The 15965-nt window shown below is 39.5% G+C and overlaps 1 protein-coding gene across 1 annotated transcript in view; it reads left to right on the forward strand.

The window, feature by feature from the left end:
- The first annotated feature begins 1284 nt into the window (after positions 1–1284).
- LOC145779747 (uncharacterized) overlaps positions 1285–15965 on the forward strand; it is a 42327-nt gene continuing 27646 nt past the window's right edge. Inside the window, exons 1-9 of the mRNA XM_082591386.1 lie at positions 1285–1384; positions 1798–1936; positions 5725–5848; positions 7334–7461; positions 8236–8413; positions 10124–10214; positions 10512–10601; positions 12345–12469; positions 13422–13590. Of these exons, the coding sequence (XP_082447512.1) occupies positions 1372–1384; positions 1798–1936; positions 5725–5848; positions 7334–7461; positions 8236–8413; positions 10124–10214; positions 10512–10601; positions 12345–12469; positions 13422–13590 (1057 nt within the window). The 5' untranslated portion in view covers positions 1285–1371. The remainder of the gene's footprint in view (positions 1385–1797; positions 1937–5724; positions 5849–7333; positions 7462–8235; positions 8414–10123; positions 10215–10511; positions 10602–12344; positions 12470–13421; positions 13591–15965) is intronic.

Raw genomic sequence — 15965 nt, forward strand, 5'->3', positions numbered from 1 at the left:
TATTTGCAGTGATTCAAACTTAATTTTCAAATTCAATGATTTCTTGTCAATTCTAAACTTTGTGCACTTGTTGAGCAATATGCAAAGCTCACGAGACAAAACAGAAAGAGATCATTTTTTTATTTTTGCGTGTAGGATATAATCGTTCTTATTATTACGTAACATTCCATGATCGTTAAAGTCGATGTCAAACCTTAGCGGCCGCATAAAACAATGATGTCAGGTTAGCTAGGTGATAATAGCGGTAAGAGACGTCGTTAATGCAGGCAATATCTGCGACCAAGACCATTAAACACCTTTTCTTTTATCGGTTTTCGATTTAATTCTCACACATTGCAAAAACAATGCGTTCTGTTGAATCATAATTGATCTCACAGAGGGAAGATCTCGTTGAAAATAGCGCGTCAAGCCGTCTAATTTAGCTGGTTTACTTAATATTGCAGTGAATAGTTACGTGACTATTCCAGCAGTACTCTACCATCTACTTTGAAATTTCCATACCGTATGAGATAGCCATGCGAGCTGCTGTTTTGCGGGCAAGAGCAACGTAGGCTTTTCTTGCTTTCCGCATTTTTTAAGTCCGTTTAAATTATCTAAATCTCCTTCGCGAAGTGTTTTATCTTTGAAACACCACTTGTCATCACCATTTTTGTTGCCCCTCAACCATAAATTTACGGGGGGCGCCGGCCCCCCCTGAAGTCGGCGCGTATGTTTCTTTCAACTCAATAACTTACTCCGGTCACAAGCACGTTTTAACGTTCGCGTTTTGTCGCTTCTACCTTTTTTACACCTTTGCTATGTTGACGTGTATTGTTTTTCATATGATGGTCAGAAATAAAAACAACTGAACTGACATGACGAATTTTAATTTAATAGTTCAAACATTTTATTTTTATTCCTTTCTGCACAATTTCAACGTTTAGCGACGTTAAAACTATGTAAAAACGGCAATTATAATTAGGCTACGGTACCCGATAATTTCCTTTCAAAAATTTCAAAAACTCGCCGAATAGGGCACTCGCCGAAAAAGGCTCTCGCCGAATAGGGAACTCGCCGAATCGGACTAGTCGAATCGGACTCGCCGAATCGGACTCGCCGAATAGTAGCAGACCCGTCAATTCAGTGCTGGTATCACAACTGATATCAAAATTCTAAATTTCACACTTTCCCTTGAATTGACTTTGTGTTTTTTTTATAGGTTGTTTGTTTTTGTTTTGACAGGTAGGTGATTACCAATACCAAGCAAAGTGCAAAAATTGAAAATTTATTCATATAATTTAGACACTCAGGCTGATAATAACATCATTCATGGCATCACATATTTATCTAACTTGTTTGTTGGTTTGATTTTTGGACATTTACACCATTGAAATGCATTGTGCAGGTAAGTTGTTTCGGACTTTTAGTAGTGTAATACAGTTTTATTCTTGTAATTGCAAGTTAAGTGCAGCCTACCAAGAATAGACAGATAAAATTACACCATTAATTCTTGCTCTTTTACTGTAATATGTTGTTCAGATAGAATGTTACTTCATTACGAAAGATAGCCAAGTTGTGTAAAGAAATCTTATTTTTTTGGAATTTGTGTTGCTTAAGTATTGAGAAAAGCAAAATTTCATAGGTTTTTGGAGGTCATTTTGCTCTTATGTCAAAGCTTTTTTATTCAATTAGTGCTTTGTTCTACCTGTTGGTTGCTTGTAGTCAATTTGTAAATTGATATAAATTTGTAGGAATTTGTGTCTGTGTGACACCAGTAGCAAGCAATTTAAAAGTATTTTTGTATGTTTTGGTTTGCAGATAATAGAAGACTGAATGTGGTTTTGGTTAAACCTGAAGGTTTGCCACAAGATAAATTTAAAGGTCCAGAATTTTTACGCACCAAGAATCGCCCCGATGTCAACACCTCCCGCAAACTTTATCACAGACCTTCACAAAGGTAGGAAATTCCAGTTAGAAAATTTTCATGTTATATATGTATATACAATTTAAAATTTCTTGTGAGGTTTTGTATCGCCTCATTTTATACTGTTTTCATAGTTAAATGTCTTAGCGATTGCAAGTTTTTTGTTTTCCAAAATTTGTTATATATACAGTATATATATATGATACATATTTGCACTAAAAGTATTAAACATTGATTAATTATAGTGAATTGGCCTAGGACTCCGTTCCTTTTCATTAGTTAGCTAGATTCTTTCATTTTGAACAGTTGAAAGTCAGAAAATCTTTAAAAAGGAAGCTTTTTACTTATCGCCATAGGCGTCAATTTTTTCGTAGAAGAGAGGAATTCTGGGTGGGCGAGAGTTTTCAACGAGATTTCATTGAATATGTATGTTCACAAATTCGCAATAGTTATTAGTATTTCTCACAAAGACTGCGTTTAGCGTCGCTGCAGCAATGAAGCTTTAATAGGTTTGATGCTTGTTTTCTTACGCCTTGTGATCGTATGAGCGCTGCTAAACTAAACAAACTTCTTTTATGTTTTCCATTGCGACCTAAGAAGGTCGTGGCTTGTGACCTGTTATCTTTAAAGTGGCACCTTTGGATTTGCCGCAAAATGTTTGGACAGGTGACTGCAGTAACAAGTACCATCAGGGTTAAGACGCATCCACTGGAATTGGGAAAAAAGCTTCCTTTGCAACACACGACCTTGCCGAGCCGGAAGCTGATCCGGCAACATGCTAACGTTAAATGGAGCAGGTAGAGATTCATGGCTCATGCAGTCTTCTACAACTACCGGTGCATTGCCTGAGACACAATGACTTCACCACTGTCCATCCTTGAAGCACTGCTTTCTTCATCAATGTCATCTCTACGTTCATTTGTGCTGGATGTGGCTTCTTTCGCGTTATCATCTCGACGCCTTTTGGAAGCTGGTTATAAGAATGCGTGAATAGATGTTTGACTTTGCTTCATGTTTAACTTTTCAATAATAAAATGACAACATCGCGCGGTAGGCGGTACCCCAATTTATATCCAGCAACAAGTTTATGAGGAAAGATTTGTAAAAAGCGATTGTTTTAGTACGTCTTTAGTTTGGGTCCACTTCTTTTAGGCGCATACAGTTGGGTCTGCTACTATTCGGTGAGTCCGATTCGGTGAGTTCCTAACCTCTAACCCCTAACCCTAAAACGGCAATGATAATTAGGCTACGGTACCCGATAATTAAAAAAAAAAATTGAAAAAATCCCCCGTTACGGGATTGGACTCACCGAATTGGACTCACCGAATCAGACTCACTGAATCAGACTCACCGAAATGGGCCATTCCGCATACAGTTAGGCGCTGGTCAAATAGGTGCGCACACTGTGGCGTCTGGATATTTAGGTGCAGAGCACTGTGACGCCCGGTCATTTAGGTTGGAATGGCCCGTTTCGGTGAGTCCGATTCGGTGAGTCCGATTTGGTGAGTCCGATCCCTATTCAGTGATTTTTTTTAATTTTTTTTTTAAATTATTGGGTGTCACCGTAGCCTAATTATCATTGCCGTTTTAGGGTTAAGGGATAGGGGTTAGAGGTTAGGAACTCATCGAATCAGACTCACCGAATCGGACTCACCGAATAGTAGCAGACCCCATTTAGGTGCTATTCCTAGTAAAGTCTGCAGATTGTATCAGCTTGGCAAGTAGGGCAATGCTTTTCACACAAAATGTTATATTGAACAGAAAAATATGTTGTTTTGTTAATGCGCGTGTGGAGATGAGATGCGAGACAACGTTCTACTACTCTTGATATTAGCACATCTCCACAGGACATTTGCTATGCATCCTGAACACAGGTTGCAGCCAAATGGAACCTTACTTAATCTGTTATCTTTCGCAATTACTTCTACTAAGGATGGATTGGTCGTGTGGCGAGTACGTATGAGACAATGCTCTACTACATGAATACCGGTACATTTCTATAGGGCATATCAACCCTGGCTGCAAGTTGCAAGCATAATGGTGCGACTTTGCTCGTTATTAAACCTAGTCGGGGTTTTGACGGAAAACTAAGTTACTCTTCACTCAAGCCTATCACCGCTTGAATATAGGCTACGGTATATTTTTTACTGATGTTTAGTGTAGTTATTATTTGACTCACTAAAAGTGAACTCAATCATGTTTGGAAACTTGAATAACTTATTGATAAAGCTTTTGCCGACACAAACCTGGACTAACAACAAATAAATGCCGAACATGCGCATTAAAATACAATATATTTTTCTGTTCGATGTTCGTTGTTCAATATAACATTTTGTATCGAAAGTATTTCCGGATAAAGCGGCTTTACTCACGGAAGCCATGACATTTTTTTCTGTTTAATATAACATTTTGTGTAAAAAGCATTGCCCTACCTGCCAAGCTGATACAATCTGCAGACTTTACTAGGAATAGCACCTAAATGACCGGGCGCCACAGTGCTCCGCACCTGAATATCCAGACGCCACAGTGTGCGCGCCTAACTGTCTGCGCCTAAAAGACTTGCTCCCTTTAGTTTGTATCGGTTATTTTATTTTTATTGTCATGTTGATTGTGATGTCGTATTCACATTCTCTTACGCTGACCGACCCCAGCGTGTGGCAGTTGCCGTAGCAACAACAATGCAGTGAGTACCGCCTTTTTTCAATGCAGCGTTGTTGCGAAATTGCTTTGTTCTGTCGGATACATAGCGTAAAACAATAAGTTGCGCTGCAGTTGGTTGGATAATTCAGCGTTTAACAAAAACGGAAATAATTGAAACAAAACACATCATAAGTGTCATGAAAACAGGGTGGGCGAAACATATTTTGCCCACCCTCGTTTCACGGCCGGGTGGGCGCCGCCCACCCGGCCCACCCTATTTCGACGCCTATGCTTATCGCTAATACAGTCAACCCCGCTTAATCGGACCACATCGGGACCAAGCCAAATTGGTCCGATTAAGCGGGTGGTCCCATTAAACGGGGAGAACGAATTTCGTTATTTTTTTCATCGTTTTTGAAAATAGTTTAAGCATTCTACAATTGCGGCTATAAACACAACCAAAACACCATCAACAATCAAAACAAAATACAGTACTGTATAAGTAGTCACTGGAAAAATGCATCAAGGGTCGTCTGTCTTTTGGCTTTATCAGCAATTTTTCGGACTGTCTGTACACAAACATCCAAATGCTTGTGGAGGTCTTGCTCGGCTCCTTGTTCGACAAAATATTTTTGGAGTATTGCAACGCATTGCTTGGCTTCACGATGGGTAACCTTAGGCAAAGGTTCGGCCTCATCATCTTCGTCTTCTTGGTCGTTGCCTTCTTCTTCATCATCAATTTCGCGATGCCTTGCCACGATATTCTTGCCAAGATGACAATTGACCTTATGACGTGACAACAAGCGTTTGTTTATCTGTAGCCTACTTCAGTACTTCACTTTACAATGGCTTAGCGAAAACGTAGCACGTTGCCCATCAACAACTCTTGACGCGTCACCTCGCAAAAAAATGTACAAAAAGTAAAAAACGTTAACCATAAAGGCCTATTTTAGGGCGGAGGGTGGTCCGTTTAAGCGGGTGGTGGTCCGTTTAAGCGGGGAAAATTGTACAGAAAAATGGATTTGGATTCGGGACCAGTGCAAAATGGTCCGAATAAGCGGGTGGTCCTATTAAACGTGGGCCGATTAAGCGGGGTTGACTGTAGTTTATTTTTAGTACATCAAAGTTGTTTCAATGTATCTTCCTTTATTAAGGGAGCTTCATGTTTTTGTTGTATTTAGGCATGATAGTATTCCTGAAATTTTATCAAGTCGCCTCATGTGCACAGCATGCCGACAACAAGTCAATCCATTTTCTTCCAAAAGTCTATTCAAACATCCTGTATTGAAGGTTTTGCTATGCAAGGTTTGCACTTTTTATGACAACGACTGATAATAATTGTCTTTCTTGCGTTGAACTCTGAAGTTTAATTTGATTTATACCAGGCCTCGAAATTTGTACTTTTTTCCGGCGGTCAAGCATGTCCTACCGCACTGGTCCTTTCAGCGGACATTTAATATCTCAACCGGACATATTTTTTGCATACGTAGATTTTGCACAAAATTACACTACAGTATTGTGTAGTCGTGTTTGTAGAAGATTTTCTACAACAGAATAACTCTGCAATGGTTGATGGCTTAATTAATCGACCCTGAAGTAGGCTATACTGGAACAGATTGCTTGCAAATAAATCAGTGCGTTAATGACAGTCGTGTAATGACGCAATAAACACAATTGAAAACAACAATCCAAATTTCCTCATTACAAAAGCAACTACGATCACTTATTCCGTGGTTTTTGCGTTATAGAATCGTTGTGCCAAGCGATTACTGCCGGCGTGGGGTCGTAAATCTCCAGCTCAGGATCGTCCAGACAAATGCGCATTAGTGACTCAATAGTGTTAGCCCTCAATAGTATTAGTGTTAACTAATTAACACAATAGTGTTAGTCTAACACCCTCCCTTCTGTGCAGAAATTCTATTTCTATCAGTATCAGCGTGAATAAGGTCGCCACATTCGCCTGAGCACGTGCGGAACCCAGCTGAGACTTGCTTCTCTGTGACGTTTCTTTTTAACAAACGATCAATGTAACGCAATAATCCTCATTGTTAAAATTAGAATACATATCCTGCCGAAAAGTTCCGACAACTTTATTTCAAAGCAACATTGCAAGGCGTTGAAATGATGTAAAAATGGCTACTTTTGCCATTAGCTCGTTAACCACGCCACTCTAATGTGATCTTTAAAGCAATTGCCTGTACTATTATTGTTTCAGCTCCGTATTTGTTCGCGTTAAACAAACAATTGTAACAATTCAAATTTAAAATATATTTTTGCTGCATTAGCTCTAATTTTGTCAAGAATTTTGCGGCGGTCATTTATGACCGACCAATGAGTCGGCTTCGGCAGACATTCGAGGTCATTCCGGAGGTCATGTCCGCCATGACCGCCGGAATTTCGAGGCCTGTATACTGTATGACAAATTGTCTGCTAGGTTGCCAGGATATGATGTTGATGCTATAGGGATATGAAAAATCAAATTTTACAAGTTTATCAGCTAATAAATATAAAAAAGATTTTTACAGTGGTAGCAAAAGCATCTGAAAGGCTTTGGACTTCAAAATACAATCAATGTACAAAATCACTTTAAAAAAGAAAGCTTGAAGTTCATTGAATGCACTCCTTATATGTGCTTTTTTATTTCACTTTTAAAATTCACCACTTTACATTGATTTGAGATCACCAGCAGTTGAATCAATGTAAAACCGTCGCACATAGCAACTGGTTATGCGCTGTGTCAACACTGTTTTGGTAGATTTTCAATATTGATCAACATAGCTTTGTATTCAGTCGTGCAATGATTATTACCATTCTGGGGAGTTTGATAAGGACGAGGAAGGAGTGGACAATTACTGCCGATGGTGTGGGAATGGTGGAAAGGTGACATTGTGCGACGGATGTTCCAATGTCTTTTGCAAGTAAGTCAAACGTATAATATATGCGTGACCCAGAAAGACGTCTGCAGACGTTGAATCGATGTAAAAATGACTGATTTGCTGACTGGGAAACGTTTTGAAATTAACATTTTATGCGTTTTTCAATACAAAGTTAGAATGTCAGTTTTTATTTTTTTGTCATAATTTTTACAGCCTTTATTAAATAAATGATAAACTATGTCGGACTTTTCCTCTCAAACCAGCCATGTCTCAAACCCATACCACTGGGGAGTGGAATCTTTCTGTAAGTTTAGCCCTGAGAAACAAATTGCAAGCCATATCATCAAACCTTGTTCCATAGTTACGTCCACTAATGGAACAGGTGGTATGGTTGCCCTGGACGATGACCAAGGACGGGGTATTCTGAAATAGCCTTTCAGTATAGTTGGTAGAAACGCCGCCAATTATTTGGTTTAAGGTTGATATTGATAAGATTCATAGGAGAATTAAACATAATACGGTAGCTGGAACCTGGAATCAGCCGGAATTATTGAAGTTTCGAAAGATACTTTCTCAGTTCTGAGATGGACGTTTCTTTAATCAAGAAAGCCTTTTTATAGGTTTCATATGCAAATGGGAGCATAAATTCATCTCACTTCCCTACTTAACATATCTAAAAATTATGGCACAAGTTTTTTCGCACGTTTACTATATGATTTAAAAAAGCAGTATTCTACTTTTTTCCAGCATATTTTAATGTTTAAAACGAATGGTCATGAAGTGCCTTGGCCTTTTAATCATCATCGGTTATTCCAGGGCCTGTATTCGACGTCACGTCAGTCGAACCGAGTATGCAAGAATCCAATCGCACAGTTGGCATTGTTTTGTATGCGACCCCGCCCCAATTCAAGACAAAGTTAGAGAGTGTGACCAAATTCTGAAAGCATTGGCTACATATCAAGATACATTAAACTTTTCTTCCACTACGAAAAGAGTGAGTGCGGTTTGAAATATGTAGCGACTAAACGTTATCAAACGTTTTTTTGATGGTGACATGACTGTTAACATGAAGCAATACGGCCTGCAATTGTATTTATGTTTTAAAGTGTCGTTTGGTATTTTGAGACACCTGAAGAGACTGGCACAGCAGGCACTAGGCATTTTTCCCAAAATAATAAAAATTCAAAACCTTTTCTCTGCGTGTTAAAGATAGTACTTAGTGCACTAGGAAAATTGCCCGTCGGATAATTGCACGCCGGAAAATTGCCCGTGTGGAAATATTGCCCGCCAGAAAATTGCCCGTGTGGGAACATTGTCGTCGAGAAAATTGCCACCCGGAAAATTGTCCGTCTTTCAGTAAGAAATAGCTGCGAAAAAAGTCCAGCTGTGAGTCTGTATTGAACCATTGTTCGTCTAATAGTTTAAACTTAGCACCCACTTGTGATAAAAGGCGTGACAAATTTTAATCTGAAAATGCCAAACTAAATGAAAAAATGCTTCTGGGGAATAGAAATATCAACTCTCTATCTCATACCGACAAAAGTATACAGCTTTACGCTGAGTTCTGAGGACAGTCTTCTTTCAGATTCCGTTATTGTCTTAAATTTTGTCACCCCAAAATGGTGACCGTCATAAAAAGTGAGCGCGGAAAAGACATTCTTGTAGATGAATTGCAATTTATGTATCATCGGAATAAGACGAATAAAAGTGGTACTACGATTTATTGGGAGTGCAGTGATAGAAAATCTACAAGTTGCAAAGCAAGATTACACACGAGCTCGCATATTGACAATGTTCAAATTTTAAAGAAAGTAAATGAACATACACATTCATCAGGTAAAGATATTGTGGAAGCAAAACAAGCAAAAGAAGCTTTGAAAGATGAGGTAGTTTCTTCTCACCAATCATGTCGTGCCTTAGTTTTTGATTGTTTCATCTCTAGACGAATATGCACTTTCCCAAATGCCAAGTTTAAATCACATGAGCAGAAATGTTAGGAATTGGAGACAAAAGCATGCAATTTTCCGACTGTAAGAAGCTGCTATGATATTCCATTGTAATTTCAAAGTCTTGCTTCAGGTGCAAGATTTCTACAATACGATTCTGGAGTGCATGATGTTAATAGAATATTAATGTTTGCATCAGATGAAGGGCTCGAAGATCTCAGAAAGTACAAAAACTGGGCGGTCGATGGGACTTTTAAAGTCGCTCCAGACATTTACTATCAAATTCTTACTGTTCATATTCAAATCGCTAATGTAACAATTCCACGAATATTTGGTCTTTTACCAAATAAAACCGAGGTTACATATGGAGCGGTTGGTGATGCTCCAGCGAATGTGACAAGTGATTTTGAAAAGTCTTCAATGAATGCAGTAAAACAAGTCTTCCCTGGTGCTACTCATAATGGCTGTTTCTTTCATTTCTGCCAATCTCATTACAGAAAACTTGCTGCCACAGGAGCAACACATGAATACCATAATTAAATCTCGTCGCACCAATCTGGTTGCAAGGGTGCTCAGTTTAGACTATTTGAGGAACAATAGTTCAATACAGACTCACGGCTGGGTTTTTTTCGCAGCTATTTCTGACTCAAAGAAGGGCAATTTTCCGGGTGGCAATTTTCTCGACGGCAATCTTCCCACACGGGCAATTTTCCGACGGGCAATCTTCCTGTCACGGTACTTAGACTACTTGCGTTTAGGTCAAAACGAAGCCAAGAACGAATACGTCCATTCGAAGCAACGTATCTACAGACGAGGAACTTCTCCAGAATAATCATGTGATTAAAAATGGTGGGTGTGATAAAGCAGCCCACAAACAAGTAATTACTCAAAATCTGACGCAGTTATTAGAACCAAAAATTGTGTGTTGTTCTCTCCCACATCAAATCCATGAACGCAATTTCAAAAGATCTTCCCTTTAGCATGATGTCATTTAAACCTGCTTAGTTTGTAAATGCCTTGACCACTTCTCAACTGATAAAATTTATCATTTTTACATTTATTCAATTATGGTGATGTTGAGTCAACGCAAAAAACACGGATTTTGCGACTTGCGAGCTTACTTATTACTTTATTTTTGCATTTCAGAATCTCCTGGGCCCAGTCAGAGAAATCACAATGTTTCTGAGTTGTCCACTCCCCAACGAGAGCTCCGAACCCATGCCAAGCCAGACGGAGGTATGCAATAGAATAAAGCATTGCATAGCCGACAAATCAATCACTTTTTACATTTAGAGGTAAAAAGTAAAACATACCATGTAAAAAGTGATCGACTTGCTGTCTGGGATGTCTACTCTATGAACCGTTCAATAAAGTTACTTATTGACAAACAACTCATTGTTTGACTGATTAGAAACCTGTCGACTTGGATAGTCGTTGTGGATTGTAGTTATGTTCTTTCACAATTCACAGCTATATTTACTTGTAGTTGGCACCTGCAGCGCATACAGTAGAACTCTTTTTTTTTTCTTGACACAACAATTCTCCTTGTTCCTCAGGTATTGCATCGAGAAGAACGCTCACAATATCACGTGCAGGAGTCACATGACTGCAATCAGCTGATTTAAATCTTGCCTTCTGATTGGTTAATAAACCTGAACGGCTGTAGCGACCTGCAGATTACAAATGCGCCCCCCGGTTGAGAACCGCAGCTCTAAACCACATAAAAAGTCGCAGCAGCTCTACTGCTCTAGCCTCTACTCGACCACATAAAAAGTATTTTCCAACTCATATTCGACGCATGCGTGTTTGTGTGTGCATGCACCTACGCCGCAACCACGCGTGGCAAGGCATTTTGCTTCAGTCCACATTTCTCAGAGCGAAAAACAGGAAAAAAGCAGCTGGTTTTCACCTTGAACATATTGCAGCAACTCCATTTCAAGTGACCAGAAGAACGTAAGATATTTTATGAATCAAAAAAATTAACCGATGTCACTGAAGAAAAAGTGGTTTTCGTATGACGCTGGTTTCAAGCTTAAAGTAGTGAGCTTTGTCACAACGAATGGGAATCAAGCTGCAAAACGCAAGTTTTCCATTTCTGAAAAGGTTGTTCGAAATTGGCGAAACGCTGAGGCAAAGTTGTTTCAACTACTGATTGATTGAATCTTTATCCTCGGACTGGGAAAGCTTCTTGCAGAGCTTAATCATGGCAGTTTCGCATACTTGTAGAGGCTTTGAATCACTGACGCAGGCCCGGTCACCGAGATTGACAGAGTGAAGTTTCCGATTGTTGAAGTCTTGTTGCCGGGGAATTATCCCATACATAAGAATGCGCTGAATGGAGAGCAGTCCTTAACGTGCGTTGCTCAAGTGCACACCCCGAAAGTCAAGCGCACACCCAGCGCCGATTGATCTTGAAGCTTCTTTGTTCCAAAAGTCACTCGCTCACCAACTGAGCTATTGGGGCGGACAACCGAAAGATAAGAAAGCATGCAGAGAAAAACAAGCACTCTATCCTGACATAAAAAAGAAACTTGTAGAGTGGATCAAGGAGCAGAAAAAGTTTGGTCATACAGTGATAACGTTGCAATCAACGGATTCATCATTCGATGCATCAAATGGCTGGTTTCAAAAGTTTAGGGCGAGACATACGCTTTCCTTAGGTCAAACTTTAACAGAAACTGTAAAGGAGTTGTCTGATGATTTGAACTCAACGATCTTGTCTTCAACTCAGACTCGTAAGCAGCTCAGCTTTCTGTTGAATCAGCTTGGAAGTGTGGATTAAGCATACTTGAGTTTTGATCTACTTTGAAGCCGCACCATAGAGGAACGAGGCAATTGAAGATTGGAGTTAATTTGAGCGTTTTATCTATGGTTTAATTTTGTAAATTTTTCAATAAAATTTTTCACGTTTGGTATCATTTGACTTGAGTTACAGGTGCGACCTCTTTCCGAATAAATACGTTATGTACTTTTTTTCAGTTTCAAAAACAAAGGATGCCATCCAGATCTGGAAAGTGGATTGCCTGGAATCGCTGAACACCATGCAGCAGAAGTTATCCAGCCTGCACCAAGAGTTCAAAGCTCATTTCAACGACACGAACGAGGTTGAGATTTAAACCAGACACGTTTGCATGTTACCTACTTCAGGGTGCTTTTGATTTGAAAATAAGCCAAATCGCTGAGATGTCTATAAGTTGTGATGCAAGTTGTGCTGTGTCAATTGTTACACTTGTTTCATTTCTACTATTTGAATCTTGTAAATGACCCAGCAGGTGTTACTGTAAAAAAACAACGATTTGCTGAACACCTTTCTAGGAAATCCCCGTCAGGCAAAGAACGTTTTTTTAAGCTTACGTCTATTGAGCCGTCTGGCTCAAAAAGCCGTCATTTTTTATATTTCAACGTGTGTTGATACGTCTGTAAACGTTGAATTAATACAAAAAGGAGTGAGTTTGTCCGCTCGATGTTGCGCAGAAATTGACAAGCTTTTTCAATGCACATGGTACTGATTATGACCATTCTCGAACGGTATTAATGCATGGCGCTGGTTAGATATCTTTGATCAGCATTATTATAGCGGTGGCTTCGTTATTAAGTGCCCAGTCGGATACTCTTACATTTTTACGTTATAAGTAATGATGGCAGAATATTAACAAAGTGCTGTCTGTGATTATGCAATCGAATAACGACGCGCTATTTACATGGTTCTGCGCCAAAGAATATAAAAATACAATGCTTATAAATCCTGACATTCAGAAGGGTCGATTATCGTCGAGCAAGTGCTTCCACTCAGCAAGTACATTTCAGCTACTGTTGAAGTCATCAAACGAAATTTACGTGCTCACGTCGGACGTGCTTGGTCATCGCTTGCTAAACTGAATTTACTGACTTGTGACATGCCAAGTTTCGGCTTGCTCAGTTTCATCATTTGCCCCCGCTAACCACTTGCTGAAATGTTGCTAGCTCACTTGTCACTTGCTCAACTGCCATATGCTGAGATCACAACTGCTGAGTTGTACGAGATTCACATTTCTTTACTCTTTTTTTTTGTGGTAGAATGGCACTGTGAAGAAATTGCTTTTATCAAGAAATTACACAAAAGAAAAGACGGCAAAAGAAGTTAAAGTACAAGTACAAAAACTTAAAGTGCAATGCCATGACTTCGTCCAACTTATTGGGTCTGTACGCAATGAACTACATGCAATCAAGGAGGAAAAATATTGCGGTAAGGATCCAGTCATTCTCTTGTGGACGTAATGCAAGTGGCTGTTGCCTTTGTGATAATTGGTAAGTCGAAGTTCTATCATTTTTCCCATGATGGGAATTTCGATCTTTCGTATCGAACAAGAATTCGCTATTTGCAACAAAACGAGGAAGAAATCCAGTTCAATTTTTCCAGACAAAGACAGAATTGCGCCGAAAACATTTAAATTTATTTTGTTGCTAATTCTGCTCGTTGTTTCAACCAAATTGCTTTGTTTATCACCTGTTTATTGTGTAGAAAAACTAATTCTATCCCAAACTTAAATAAAAAAATGTAAGTATTATTTTTTTATATAAAATTGTCCGCATTTAAACAGTCATTTCCCTATCTAGAAAAGCGGAGAAATATCTTCTGACAGGTGTCAAACTCACAGCTGTGCTTGGTATGAACGACTGGGTTGCATGTCTTGTAATACAGTACAAGTACCAGGCCTCGAAATTCGTTTTTGTTGACGGCGGACAAACGCGTCCGGTCTGAGCAGCTATCTCGGCGGACAAATTATGTATCACGGCGGACACACCAGTTTTAGCGTCGATCGTCATGCTTAATCCCTTTATCTTGATAATTCTTCGCCATTTGAGAACTATAGCTACGGTTTAGAAGGCTTTTCAAAATTTCAACGAAGTCACTGACTCTGAAAAGCTTTCATCAGACCAACGACGTGCGCTTGAAGAGCCAAAGCGCCGTGTAGCTGCTTAATATGCCGCATAACTGATTAACTTCCACCGAACGAGGTCGTGTGGCTTCTTGCGTCACAATGCTCTGGGCACGAGTCGGAAAACTTCTACACTAAAGCTACTATTAAACTTAACAAATTTTGCTGGATCTTGCTGTAATAGCCTACTCGTATAATCTAATTTTGTAACCAACCTTGCCTTATCAATATTACTCGGAGATCAAAGCCAGACATTGTGATGTAAGACTTGAACTAAAGTTGCGGGTGATTAGTGTAAAAGTACCGGTAACTCCCATCGGCTCTTAGCGAAGAATTCACCTTTGTTACGTTGATTCAATGTCACCAATCGTTGAAGCAACGTAAAAATCGAAAGTTTTCCTGCTTGATTGGAAGCTAAGGGATACAGTATTCACATTTTCTAGATGCGCGCTACTCGCTAGCATGCGCGGGAAATTATATATTCGCAAGTCGCAACAATTGTTCGTGCTATGCAATGACGATTTGTATCGCTATTTCTCGGCGGACAAATATGACCGATCTAGATGGTACTTCCCGCGGACATCACATGCTGTGACGGCGGACATGTCCGCCGTGAATTACGAGGCCTGAGTACAATAAATTTATTTTCACGCGAGTCATTTCTAACAGCTAAAAATGACTTCGGACCTAGACCATCTCCAGTGAAGATTATTCAAATGGAATGCTTGTTTCTATGTAAATAATCTTAAGATTGAACTGACTCGCTTGAAAGTATTTTTTTTGGATGTTTTCCTTTAATGAGGTCAACTGAATTTGTGTTGGAACACCAACTTAAAGTTGACCACATTTTTTTCTCATTGATTTGAAAAAAAAAATCAAAAAAATTGTTGATCAGATGAAGGATGAATATTTTGTAGATGTCAAACAGACATGTGGCAAACCTTTACACTGCCTAAACAACTGCTCGTCTAGAAGAACATTTCTGTTTCTGTGACCCTACCCAGCAAACTGTCTACTTGAAGCGGTTGACTGTCTTGAATATCGTTAGTATGAGCCTTGTTACTCACGCAACAAGCAAGAACGCGTGTGCAACAAGGCTTATACTTCATACATGTAAGCTTTGCAAGGTTTTACCACCTTTTCCCCGTTCAATAACAGTAGCGTTGACAAGGGGTCCAGGTCCCAGGGGTACTTTTGGACCCAGCCCGTAATGATTTTCGGGGCCCGGCATATTAAAGAAACCTCCGTCTAGTTTTTGAACATAGTGCATTTTTTGTAGAAGTTTGTTGAGTTGAGGCTGGGGACCCCATCAGTATTGGGCCCAAATTATCCCCCTCAACAGCCTTGCTCATAGAAGTTTGTTGAGTTGGGACTGGGGACCCCACCAGTATTGGGCCCAAATTATCCCCCTCAACAGCCTTGCTCATAGAAGCTTGTTGAGTTGAGGCTGGGGACCCCATCAGTATTGGGCCCAAATTATCCCCCTCAACAGCCTTGCTCATTATTGTGCTGGTATCTTGTATGGTAATGTTGATTGAGTTCAGTTCAGATTATTTTGTTCTGTTGGCGAATAAACAAAAATATACACACCACAATAAACTAAAATAATTCGCACAGCCAGGATGGCAGCAAAAGACCAAAAGGTCACCAAAATCAGCTGCCGCTTAAACATCTAACAAAA

The sequence above is a fragment of the Aplidium turbinatum genome, chromosome 11, assembly GCF_918807975.1.
Source record: "Aplidium turbinatum chromosome 11, kaAplTurb1.1, whole genome shotgun sequence".
NCBI lineage: Eukaryota > Metazoa > Chordata > Ascidiacea > Aplousobranchia > Polyclinidae > Aplidium > Aplidium turbinatum.